General features: G+C 41.4%; 1 protein-coding gene across 1 annotated transcript; it reads left to right on the top strand.

Moving 5' to 3' along the window:
* Window positions 1–6,252: 6,252 nt before the first annotated feature.
* On the top strand, window positions 6,253–10,400 carry LOC115157279 (zinc finger and SCAN domain-containing protein 2-like). The gene is made up of 4 exons (XM_029705395.1): window positions 6,253–7,335; window positions 7,458–7,558; window positions 7,720–7,834; window positions 8,035–10,400. The coding sequence occupies exons 1-4, from the start codon at window positions 7,122–7,124 to the stop codon at window positions 9,159–9,161; spliced, it is 1,557 nt and encodes a 518-aa protein (XP_029561255.1). The 5' UTR covers window positions 6,253–7,121; the 3' UTR covers window positions 9,162–10,400.
* The last annotated feature ends 3,137 nt before the right edge of the window (window positions 10,401–13,537 follow it).

Here is a 13,537-nt window from a genome sequence, read left to right as displayed (position 1 = left end):
ATAGCTGTCAGAGCTTGGGGGGGCCATGCAATCTCCATAGGAAAACATCGGCAATAGAATGGGCTTACTGAAGAGCTCAGTGACTTTCAACGTGGCACCATCATAGGATGCCACCTTTCCAACAAGTCAGTTCGTCAAATTTCTGCCCTGCAGAACGGGACTGCTCACAGAACGGGACCGCCGAAGCGTGTAAAACATTGCCTGTCCTTGGTTGCAACACTCATTACAGAGTTCCAAACTGCTTCAGGACGTAACGTCAGCACAAGAACTGTTCGTCGGGAGCTTCATGAAATGGGTTTCCATGGCCAAGCAGCCACAGACAAGCCTAAGATCACCATGCACAATGCCAAGCGTCGGCTGGAGTGGTGTAAAGCTCGCCGCCATTGGACTCTGGAGTGATGAATCATGCTTCACCATCTGGCAGTCCGATGGAGGAATTTGGGTTTGGCGGATGCCAGGAGAACGCTACCTGCCCCAATGCATAGTGGCAACTGTAAAGTTTGGTGGAGGAGGAATAATGGTCTGGGGATGTTTTTCATGGTTCGGGCTAGGCCCTTTAGTTCCAATGAAGGAAAATCTTACCGCTACAGCATAGAATTAGATAATTTTGTGCTTCCAACTTTGTGGCAACAGTTTGGGGCAGGCCCTTTCCTGTTTCAGCATGACAATGCACCCATAGAGAAATGGTTTGTTGAGATTGGTGTGGAAGAATTTGACTGGCCTGCACAGAGCCCTGACCTCAACCCCATTGAACACCTTTGGGATGAATTGGAACGCTGACTGCAAGCCAGGCCTTATCGCCCAACATCAGTGCTCGACCTCACTAATGCTCTTGTGGCTGAATGGAAGCAAGTCCCCGCAGCAATGTTCCAACATCTAGTGGATAGCCTTCCCAGAAGCCTGGAAGCTATTATAGCAGCAAAGGGGAGACCAACTTCATATTAATGCCCATGATAAGATATTTGACAAGCAGGTGTCCACATATTTTTGGTCATGTAGTCTATCAGTACTACTGTACTTTTATGAATATTCTCTCAAGCAGCTCAATCAACACTACCTGCTATCTTCTACATACCATCTAATATGCATACTAATATCTCTACTTATATGTACATGCCTTTAAAACCTAAGAGAAGGTCCTCTGAATGTTAATCAGCTATAATGCATGTAGTATGCAATAGTTACCTGAAATAAAGTGTGTGGGTGTGTGATCTATCTCTCGCTCTCTCTCGCTCTCTCACACAGTACCAGTCAAAAGTTTGAACACAGCTACTCATTCAAGGGTTTTTCTTTATTTTGACAATTTTTTTACATTGAAGAAATCAAAACTATGAAGTAACACACTATGAAGTAACACAAATCATGTAGGAACCAAAAAAGTGTTATAAAATGTATTTTGATTTGTTTATTTTAGATTCTTCAAAGTAGCCACCCTTTGCCTTGATGACAGCTTTGCACACTCTTAGTGTTCTCTCAACCAGCTTCACCTTGAATGCTTTTCCAACAGTCTTGAAGGAGTTCCCACATATGCTGAGCACTTGTTGGCTGCTTTTCCTTCACTCTGCGGTCCATCTCATCCCAAACCACCACTGTAGGGTTGAGGTCGGGTATTATTAAAAAATTGATAAATTATTATTTTTACTCAATCTACACACAATACCCCATAATGACAAAGCAAAACATGTTTTTTTTTTGCAAATGTATTAAAAATACCAATAGAAATAGCTTATTTACATAAGTATTCAGACCCTTTGCTATAAGACTCGAAATTGAGCTCAGGTGCATTCTGTTTCCATTGATCATCCTGATGTTTCTACATCCTGATTGGAGTCCACCTGTGGTAAATTAAATTGATTGGCCATGATTTGGAATAGCACACACTTGTCAATATTCGGTCCCACAGTTGACAGTGCATGTCAGAACAAAAACCAAGCCATCAGGTCGAAGGAATTGTCTGTAGAGCTCCGATACATGATTGTTGTTGAGGCAAAGCTCTGGGGAAGTGTACCAAAACATTTCTGCAGCATTGAAGGTCCCCAAGAACAAAGTGGCCTCCATCATTCTTAAATGGAAGAAGTTTGGAAATGGACTTCCTTGAGCTGGCCGCCAGGACAAACTGAGCAATCAGGAGGGAAGGGCCTTGGTCAGGGAGGTGACCAAGAACCTGATGGTCACTCTGACAGAGCTCCTCTGTGGAGATGGGAGAAACTTCCAGAAAGACAACCGTCTCTGCAGCACTCCACCAATCAGGCCTTAATAGTAGAGTGGCCAGACGGAAGCCACTCCTTAGTAAAAGGCACATGACAGCCATCTTAGAGTTTGCCAAAAGGCACCTAAGGGACTCAGACCATGAGAAACAAGATTCTCTAGTCACGATCAAACTCTTTGGCCTAAAGGCCAAACGTCACGTCTGGAGGAAACCTGGCACCATCCCTACGGTGAAACGCGGTGGTGGCAGCATCATGCTGTGGGGATGTTTTTCAGGGACTGGGAGACTAGTCAAGATCGAGGGAAAGATGAACGGCCCAAAGTACAGTGAGATCCTTGATGAAAACCTGCTCCAGAGCGCTTAGGACCTCAGATTGGGGTGAAGGTTCCCCTTCCAACAGGACAACGACCCTAACCACACAGCCAAGACAACGCTGAAGTGGCTTTGGGACAAGTCTCTAAATGTCCTTGAGTGGCCCAGCCAGAGCCCGGACTTGAACCTGATCGAACATCTCTGGAGAGACCTGAAAATAGCTGTGCAGCGACCCTCCCCATCCAAGCTGGCAGAGCTTGAGAGGATCTGCAGAGAAGAATGGGAGAAACTCCCCAAATACAGGTGTGCCAAGCTTCTAGCGTTATACCCAAGAAGACTCAAGGCTGTAATCGCTGCCAGAGGTGCTTCAACAAAGTACTGAGTAAAGAGTCTGAAAATGTATGTAAATGTGATATTTAAAAATTCTAAACCTGTTTTTGGTTTATCATTATGGGGTATTGAGTGTAAAAAAAACAAAAAACAATTTAATCAATTTTGGAAAAGGCTGTGACGTAATAAAATGTGGAAAAAAGTAAAGGGGTCTGAATACTTTCCGAATGCACCGTATATATTTACTAAAAACAAGACTTTCTACCATCTTGAATTCTTTAATGTCTTCTCTTTTTGGTTAACTTCTCTAGGATAGGGGGCAGTATTTTGACGTCCGGATGAAAGGTGTGCCCAAATTAAACTGCCTGCTTCTCGGGCCCAGAAGGTATGATATGCATATTATTAGTAGATTTGGATAGAAAACACTGAAGTTTCTACAACTGTTTGAATGATGTCTGTGAGTATAACAGAACTCATATGGCAGGCAAAAACCTGAGAAAAAATCCAACCAGGAAGTGACTTGTAGTTTTTCTATCTAATCCCTATCGAAACTACAGTGTCTGTGGGGTCATTTTGCACTTCCTAAGGCTTCCATTGGCTGTCAACAGCCTTTAGAAACTTGTTTCATGCGTCCACTGTTACTGGGCAGAGAATAGGAGCTCAGTCAATCAGTGGACTGCCTGGGACCAGTGAGTTGTTTGCAGCGCAGGCACTTCTTTTTCCTCTGTAATGAATACGCTATTGTCCGGCTGGAATATTATCGAAGTTTTATGTTAAAAAGACCCTAAGGATTCATTGTAAATATCGTTTGACATGTTTCTATGAACGGTAATGGAACTATTTGACTTTTCGTCTCTGGTTTTACCCTCTCGCGTTATGCCTTTGGATTAGTGATCTGATCGCGCGAACAAAACGGAGGTATTTGGACATAAATATGGAGTATTTCGAACAAAAATAACATTTCTTGTGGGAGTCCTGGGAGTGCATTCCAACGAAGATCAGCAAAGGTAAGGGAAGATATATAACACTAATTTTGAGTTTAGTTGACTCCAGAACTTGGTGGGTAACTGTATAGCTTGCTTTGATGGCTGAGCTCTGTACTCAGAATATTGAAAAATGTGCTTTCGCCGTAAAGCTATTTTAAAATCTGACACAGCGGTTGCATTAAGGAGTAGTATATCTATAATTCTTTCAATAACTGTTGTAAAGTTTATCAACGTTTATGATGAGTATTTTTGTAAATTGATGTGCTCATTCACCGGATGTTTGGTGGGAATACATTTTCTGAACATCACGCGCCAATGTAAAATGGGGTTTATGGATATAAATATGAACTTTATCAAGCAAAACATACATGTATTTTGTAACATTGAGTCTTGGGAGTGTCATCTGATGAAGATCATCAAAGGTTAGTGATTCATTTTAGCTGTATTTCTGGTTTTTGTGACACCTCTCCTTGCTTGGAAAATGGCTGTGTGGTTTTTCTTGTCTCAGCGCTGTCCCAACATAATCAAATGTTATGCTTTCGCCGTAAAGCCTTTTTGAAATCGGACACTGTGGTTAGATTAAGGAGAATCTTATCTTTAAAATGGTGTATAATACTTGTATGTTTGAGAATTTTGAGATTTTTGTTGTTTTGAATTTGCCGCCCTGCTATTTCACTGGCTGTTGATAGTGTGTCCCGCGGGTGGGACGCTAGCGTCCCAGATGTCCCAGAGAGGTTTTAATATTAGTCTGCATGTAGGGCAGCCAAGAATATTATTTTTAAAGGAATTATAACGCAATCTTGCAGCCGGTTGGGCTAGAATACATCCTGGTATTTTCCTTGCCAGTGCTAAACCAAAGATATTACTACATTTTATAACTGACTGATACGTGTCTAACTTTCTCACTCATTATTATTCACGCTTCATTGAGGATTATCCATAATTATGGTAGCATCCAGATTAATGTAGAAATGTTTAGAAACATATTCTATTCTTATTTACAATAAAAGTGACTCCAAAATAACACAATACATTATTTACCATACATTTATATTGGGTACAAAGTCATCTGAAACACAACCAAAACAAACAGCTAATGAATCCAACAAGTTTGTCGAGTTGCAAGCTTCATGTAGTAATTGCGTGCTAGAAGTATGGGACCAAATACTAAACTTTTGACTAGTTTAATACACATGTGAATTTGTCCCAATACTTTTGGTCCCCTAAAATGGGACGCAATGCTCTCGACCTTCGCCTCTCCCGAGTCCGTGCGGGAGTTGTAGCAATGAGACAAGACAGTAAGGGCTAACAATTGGATACCACGAAATTGGGGAGAAAAAGGGTATAAATAAAAAAATATTAAAAAAAGGTTTTAAATACCCTCAAATTAAAGTTGAGTCTGCACTAACCCCATAGTACTTGTGTCATTTCAAATCCAAAGTGTACTTTTGAAACTCACTGTATAAGTATCTTTGCCAAAGATGAATAGTGTAAACTTTTATATTTGCTGATACCCTACAGTCAAATGTCAGCACCAGTAGAATAGAGTACCACAGTATGAGTTATAATACCCATAAAACCTAGCGGTCAAACAGGAAAATGGTTCCAATCGTTTTTCCACCATTCCTTTTTCCCATAGAAAAAATCATGTAGGCTTACCCTGGTGTGATGTTTTGATAACAGTGTAAATCTCTAAGACAAGGTGACCCCCCCCCCCCCAAAAAAAAAAACAATTTTGAAATGCTAATGTGGCTATCATAAATAACTAAGAGTGCCATGATGATCTGGACGAGACTGCCGAATCGAGGCAAAGGTAAGAATCTCTTGATTAACTAAAGTTAGCTAAATTTAGTAATGAATAAATTGGCTAAATTTCTTTAAATTGACAATTCTATGAACTATATTGTGCAAGTTTTAAATTGACACAATACCTGTTAGCAAAGATGTCAGCTAGAGATTTGTAGTCTTGCATGATGTCTACTTTGATGCTTATTAGCATTTTTGAATCTGAGAGTAAATCGAGCTGAATATTTTGATAAAAGTCAGATGTATTTGGTTCTCAAAATGTCACGCCAGGGTAAGCCTACACCAAACACTGCCCATATTTTAAGTGTTTCTAAAATTCCCTATGGGGAAATGAATGGTGGAAATAACAATTGGAACCATTTCCCTGTTTGACCGTTAGGTTTATGGGTATTATGACTTCTCCACTGTGGGGTGATATAGCTATCTAGCTACATAAACCACCCCTCAGGATACACGCGTTCTCCAATGTTAAAATCAAATTGTATTGGTCACATACACGTGTTAAGCGGGTGTAGTGAAATGCCTGTTGGTTACAAGGCGGTATTTATTTAAATTAGGTAAGAGGATATCATGTTACCATTCATTAGTGTATTAAAATGAGAGTTAGGGTGAATAATCCCAATAGTGTGAAACTGCAGGTCACAATTCGGGGTGTTCCTGCATGTGGGCATTCCTGCATCTGTCTATCGGTTGTCTCCGCCTCCCGTGTACTAGCTAGCTTGATAGTTAGCGACATCATGTACTCACTAGCCCCCGCATTCCATGTACCGGAGTCATTGACAAGCTAGCTGAACTAGCACACAGTGCACTTCGCTCCCGCCTGCCCTCGCCGTCGTTAACAGAACTCGGGAACAACAGTGCCCGACCCTACTTCTGTGGGGTTTAGCAGGAACGCTCAAATGCCGCAACACTCCAAATTACAGGGCGTAATTGCACCCTTCTCAATAAGCGTGCCTCCTGAATCCATGTGTTTGACATGGAGGAAGGGACCAGTAACTTTATGATAAAATTGTATCAATGTAGAAGCAACAGTATTTTTCCCCATACTTTGGTCATCATACTTTGATCTGGTTTCATCCAATCAATCTCATGAAAAACATGTATTGTTCATGACCTTAAATAACGATGTTTGCCACTGCATTGCACTACATGTAGCCATATATTGTATTGACTAATACGTTTTACGATCTGAATTCTTTTTTGGTCAATAGATATGGCTACCCTACATGCAGACTAGAACAGACCCTGGTATTTGTTTTGCCAGTGCTAATTCTTACAATTTTGAAGGGCTGTTGCAGTCTCATATTTACGGTAATAAATACTTAGGTCACGAGTTGTTGAACGGAAGTGCAATTGCGCACGCATCACGCGTTGTTTTAATTTGTAGACATCTACGGCTTGTTTATTGAACATTAGGTTGGAAATTGTAGACTTTACTTAACACAGAAAATACAAATCTGTCATTTGGGCTGGACAAGATGGCCAGCTGCAATTTTCAGGCGCAGTTTATATCCATTATGGAGGTATTAGCTAAAGCAGCTTTAGCCGAAATAAACAATCGTGTTGATGATAGCTGTGCTGTTATACGTTTGGAAATGACCCAAAGCCAGCGAGATATTGATGTACTGAAAAGGAAGTGGCAAATGATGGAGAGCGAGCTGAAGAAGACACGAGGACGAGTCAGGAGAAAAGGTAGTTGATGTGTTATTCATGTTAAACTGATTGCATATGCAAAACGTAAATGTGTGAATAGCCCTAATATTTGACTAAATACAATTACTAGTATTTTCCCGTTTTTTATCCCATGGCACCAGAGAGATCTTCATATCCAGTCAAGATAGTTTTAAACAAGCAGAGGAGTAGTTCACAGTGGAGAGACGGAGAGATGGCTGTTGAAGAGGTCTCTCAACCCAAGGTGTGATACATCACCTTTTAAAATGACAGAGACCTGACTGGCCTCTTGGATCAATTCTGATATTGGAATATCAGGACAATTTACTGCTTTTGTGTGATTCATGAGTATGAAAAGGGTTAGATATGGTGTGTCCAGAGTAATAACCTCAGTCCCTGTTACAGCCTACAGATGTGGAGCAGAGAGTGGAGACTGAACCCATACTGATCAAAGATGAGGAGACAGCAGAGGATGTGTGGAAGACTGACCCTCAGGAAGAGCTCAGGATCACTGGAGAGGGTGGGTGTGACCATAAGGGGCACTGCTCTGTCTGTCTATGGAAGACTATGTGGGTGTGGTGGTATGCACGTTCCAAATTACATTGGTGTTTTATGTTCTGGCGTATGGAGTGCACGTACACACAGTCAGTTCTAAAGCAGTCATGTTTTGCAACTGTTAAGGGTTTTTTGTCATGTTTATGTTTATCTCCAAATCTTTAGAGTCTGGTTCCAAGCCTGGGAAACCACCATCCTTTGAGCAACGGCACTGTGATGAGGACTTCATCACACAACCCAACATATCTCCCAGAGACTCAGTGGAACATTACCCAAATTCTGATCGTCCAGAGGAACCAGGCACACCCCAGCTCACATCTACAGAGGTGTTCAGCACAGAGCAGCACCGGCCAGATGAGGACTCACTAGACCTAGTGATGGTGAAAGAGGAGGAGCTGGATCAGACCACGACCCTGGCAGGACCTGACCAGTTTGTCATGGATGAGTCTGATGGGCAGCTGTGGACCTCTGTGGATCCAAGCGGAGACACTGACGCTGATGTCCACCCAGATTTCTCCTTTCATTCCACAGAAGAGTACTCTCAGAATATCTCAATTTTCCCATCTCATAGTGGGCTGCCATCTGTTCCTACTATGACAGATGAAGTAGGGCCATCGCTTCACTCTTCTATAGGAAAACCACATGCTAACATGTTCAGTGCTGCAAAACACATGACAAGACATGTCAGGACATTAGCTGATGAGACTAGACAACAGATGCCAGAGGGACAGAGCACTGAGATGCTGAACTCAAATAATGATGGAAATAGTTTAGCTCTACAGCCAAGACTGCATCAATACAGGGCTTCAGAAGCGACTGTGAGATTGAGTGAGTGCGTGACAGGGTCAAACATGGCCACCACCTCCACCTTCTCTGGATACAGCCTGAGTCGCAGTAGTTTTAACATGGTGAAGAGAATGAGGACTCAGTGGAGATCAGGCGGCACCACCGAGAGGTGTTTCAGCTGCACCTTCTGTGGGAAGAGCTTCCCGCGTTTCTGGCAGCTAAAAGAACACCTCCGAAGTCACACTGGAGAGAAACCGTACACCTGTGAACAATGTGGCAGGAGTTTCACCAAGCAGTGCAACCTGATCAGACATGCTGTGGTCCACAGTGGAGAGAAGCCCTACAAGTGCACACAGTGTGGGAAATGCTTCCCCCAGCGCTCCGGTATGAAGTCACATCAGAGAACTCACATAGGAGAGAGTCCAGTATCTCAATACGGGGCACCCGCATACCCAGGGGATCGACACACAAGTTTAATGTTGTCTCAGACCAGATGGAACAAATAGTTAATAATTGCATAGTTCTTTCTGTATCACTTTATGGGTAAATGTGGTGCAGAAGGTAAAATGGTGTTCATGTTTGACTGTTAACGGCTCCTCACTTATAAAATGATAATCTATTTATTTAAAAACAAATAATATTCTAATTTGCAATGAAAATGACTCCAAAATGACACACTACATTATTTACTTTTAATTTCTATTGGGCACAACATAATGACCATAGAAAAGTTGGGCATACCCACATCCTTAAATGTGCTGGGCTAAAGAAAAAATACATGTACAGATGATGAAGGCCCTTCACACTGTTTATGCTCCCAATTCACTGCTTTATTGACACATTTTCGATCCAAACACAAAAAATGCTAATGTTTCCAACAAGTTTGTAGTCACATGCATGTTGTAGTCATTGCGTGCTAGGACTATGGGACCAAATTCTAAACTTTTGACAATGTAATACTCTAAGTAAATTTGTCTAAATACTTATGAAACTTTCATGGGGGGACTAGATAAAGGTCATACATTTCTAAACGGTAAAATAATTTATGTACGAAAATACCCTCAAATAAAAGGTCACCTCATAAAATATTTGATATTAAATCCAAAATGCTGGAGTATAGAGCCAAATGAAAAGTTTTAGCTTCACTTTTTAAATAAATAGGGGAGTGCATATGAAGAGTTTTATTCCAAAACACTATATCCATTTTCAGAAATGTTAGTAAATTGGTGGTCACACCAGATACTGACGGTTTTCCTGATCCACACCCCTGCCTTTTTTTCTTTTTTTTTAAAGGAATCTGTGACCAACAGATGCATATCTGTATTCCCAGTCATGATGAAATTCTGAGATTTAATGATTTTTTTGGGGTCAATTGATTGATTTCCTTATATAAACTCTAACTCAGTAAAATCTTTGAAAATGTTACATGTTGCGTTTAAAAATGTTACATATTGCTTTTTTGTTTTTACACTTACAGATCGTTTCAAAATGGTTCAATTCTTTCCATAACAATGTGAATGGATAAAGAATCTGCCATGAAAAATAAACTTACAATGAAAGTTACATCGGGGGTCCATATAATTTGTAGTTTATTTTAAAATAAAATCTAACTCACTCTAAAATCTTGTGGCATAAGAACAGTCCCAAAATATATGGTCAAGAGTCTCTGGGTTACAACCACAAAATACACATTTGTTATCAATAGCAATTTTGAATCTGTGTACAATAAAGGTCTTTAGAGGGTAGATTCTGTGAATGAGTTTGTATGATACTTCTTTCATCTTATTAGATACACAATATTTGCCAGACAATGTGACTTTGTTCCAGTTCGCTTGTAGTCCCAAAACCCAGCCATCCCTACAGGAAAAATGAATGGCGAAAGAATAGGGTTTTGGGATAAATGCCAAAAATAAGGTCTGAGGTTAACACAGGCTTAGGAGATCTTCTACATTTTGCTCTATGAGATAACCGCAGTCAGTTAACATGCCCTTTATGAATTATAAAGCCTTTATGTGCTTTTTTAAAATTACATACATTCACATAGTGACGTTAGCTGATTAAGAATATTTTATAGAAGAAAACATAAGATCTTATAAGCCTGTGTTTACCATATACCTTATTTTCGGCATTTATCCCCCCCAAAAACACTCAATTCGTATTCTGCCCACATAAAGATGCCATTACTAGCGTGTCGAGACTGACTGATCTACAAAAAACATTGCAACATAAATAACTACTCAATATTATTTGTATATCAGTCAGTCACAATTTACCCATGATACATCACTGTTTTGATGCTCTCGAACACGGTCACATAGTTGCCTTTTATCAACTGCTACGGATTGTTTATTGCACATTAGCTTGGAAATTGTCAACTATTCACTTCACACAGAGAATACAAATCTGTAATTTGGGCTGGACATTATGTCCAGCAGCAATTTTCAGGCGCAGTTGGTATCCGTTATGGAGGTATTGGCTAAAGCAGCTCTAACAGAAATAAACAATCGTGTAGATGATAGCTGTGCTGTTATACATTTGGAAATGGCCCAAAGTCAGCGAGATATTGATGTACTGAAAAGGAAGTGGCAAATGATGGAGAGCGAGCTGAAGACACGAGGACGAGTCAGGAGAAAAGGTAGTTGTGTTATGTTAAATTGATTGCATATGCAAAAAGCAAATGTGTGAATAGCCCTAATATTTGACTGAACACAATTATTTTCCCTTTTTTTTACCTCATGGCATCAGAGAGATCTTCATATCCAGTGAAGATTGTTTCAAACAAGCAGAGCAGTAGCTCACAGTGGAGGGATGACGATATGGCGTTGAAGGGGACCCTCAACCCCATGTGTGATACATCACCTTTTAGAGCTCTTGGATCAATTCTGTTATTGGAATATCAGTAGAATGTTTTGCTTTTGTGTGATTCATGAGTATGAAAAGTGTTAGATATATGTTCATATACCCCTTCTGGGTAAACTCCCTCTTTATCTCTGTAACCTGCTCTTCTTCATCGCTAGCAGTTACCAGACCCGGTCGACTAGGTGGTTTCCACTTAAAGTCCCCAGGGCTGTTACTGAGTTAGGCAAGACTGCCTTCTTTATTGTTCACCAGAGGCATGACATTTTCTACAAAGTATGTTTAAACTAGATGTATTAGTGCCTCTCAATTACTTTAAAACTCTAGTACAAAACTCTGTTCAGGAGGAGTGTAAATGTTTCCTGTAGGCTGGATTGTATTACTGTGCTGATTGTGTTGTGTTTTAAGTGTTGTAATGTATTGATTGCTGCTGCCTTCTTGGCCAGGTCTCCCTTGCAAACTAGACTGTGTCTCAATGGGATTTTCCTGGTTGAATAAAGGTAATATAAATGCATATATGGTGTGTGTCCAGAGTAATCACCTCAGTCCCTGTTACAGCCTACAGATGAGGAGCAGAGAGTGGAGACTGAACCCATACTGATCAAAGATGAGGAGACAGCAGAGGATGTGTGGAAGACTAACGCTCAGGAAGAGCTCAGGATCACTGGAGAGGGTGGGTGTGACCATAAGGGGCACTGCTCTGTCTGTCTATGGAAGACTGTGTGGGTGTGGTGGTATGCACGTTCCAAATTGCTGCATTGGTGTTGGGTGGTTTATGTTCTGGGATATGTAGCGCACGGACACACAGTCAGTTCTAAAGCAGTCATGTTTTGCAACTGTTAAGGGTCTTTTGTAATGTTTATTTTATCTTTATCCCTAAATCTTTAGAATCTGGTTCAAAGCCTGGGAAACCACCATCCTTTGAGCAACAGCACTGTGATGAGGACTTCATCACACAACCCAACATATCTCCTGAACACTCAGTAAAACATTACCCCAATTCTGATCGCCCAGAGGAACCAGGAACAGCCCAGCTCGCATCTACAGAGGTGTTCAGCACAGAGCAGCACCGGCCAGATGAGGACTCACTAGACCTAGTGATGGTGAAAGAGGAGGAGCTGGATCAGACCACGACCCTGGCAGGTCCTGGCCAGTTTGTTATGGATGAGTCTGATGGGCAGCTGTGGACCTCTGTGGATCCAGGCAGAGAGACTGACCCTGATGGCCACACAGATATCTCCTTTCATTCCACAGAAGAGTACTCTCAGAATATCTCAATTTTCCCATCTCATAGTGGGCTGCCATCTGTTTCTACTATGACAGATGATGTAGGGCCATCGCTTCACTCTTCTATATGGAAACCACATGCTAACATGTTCAGTACTGCAAAACACATGAAAAGACATGTAGGGACATTGGCTGATGAGATTAGACAACAGATGCCAGAGGGACAGAGCAGTGAGAGGCTAAACTCAAGTAATGAAGGAAATAGTTTAGCTCTACAGTCAAGGTAGCATCAATACAGGGCTTCAGAAGCAACAGTGAGATTGAGTGAGTGCGTGACAGGGTCAAACATGGCCACCACCTCCACCTTCTCTGGATACAGCCTGAGTCACAGTAGTTTTAAGATGGTGAAGAGAATGAGGACTCAGTGGAGGTCGGGCGGCACCACCGAGAGGCGTTTCAGCTGCACCTTCTGCCAGCTCAAAGAACACCTCCGGAGTCACACCGGAGAGAAACCGTTCACTAATGCGAACAGTCTGGCAGGAGTTTCACCAAGCTGTGCAACCTGATCAGACATGATCCACAGTGGTGAGAAACCCTACAAGTGCGGGAAATGCTTCCCCCAGCGTTCTGGTATGAAGTCACATCAGAAAACTCATATCGGAGAGAGTCCAGTGTCTCAGTACATGATACCCGCAAACCCAGGGGATCCACACACAAGTTTAATGTTGTCTCATACCAGATGGAACATATAGTTCATAATTGCATAGTTTTTATGTAACACTTTCTATGTGAAAAATAC

This window comes from Salmo trutta, chromosome 21 (genome assembly GCF_901001165.1).
Source record: "Salmo trutta chromosome 21, fSalTru1.1, whole genome shotgun sequence".
In the NCBI taxonomy this organism is placed as follows: domain Eukaryota; kingdom Metazoa; phylum Chordata; class Actinopteri; order Salmoniformes; family Salmonidae; genus Salmo; species Salmo trutta.
The sequence above is the reverse complement of the archived record's forward strand: the minus strand, read 5'-3'. Positions and strand labels throughout refer to the sequence as shown.

Coding starts and splice junctions, on each gene's coding strand:
- LOC115157279 (XM_029705395.1), top strand. CDS start 7,122: ATGGCCAGCTGCAATTTTCAGGCGCAGTTTATATCCATTATGGAGGTA. Junction 7,336..7,457: donor AGGACGAGTCAGGAGAAAAG/GTAGTTGATGTG, acceptor CCATGGCACCAG/AGAGATCTTCATATCCAGTC. Junction 7,835..8,034: donor GCTCAGGATCACTGGAGAGG/GTGGGTGTGACC, acceptor CCAAATCTTTAG/AGTCTGGTTCCAAGCCTGGG.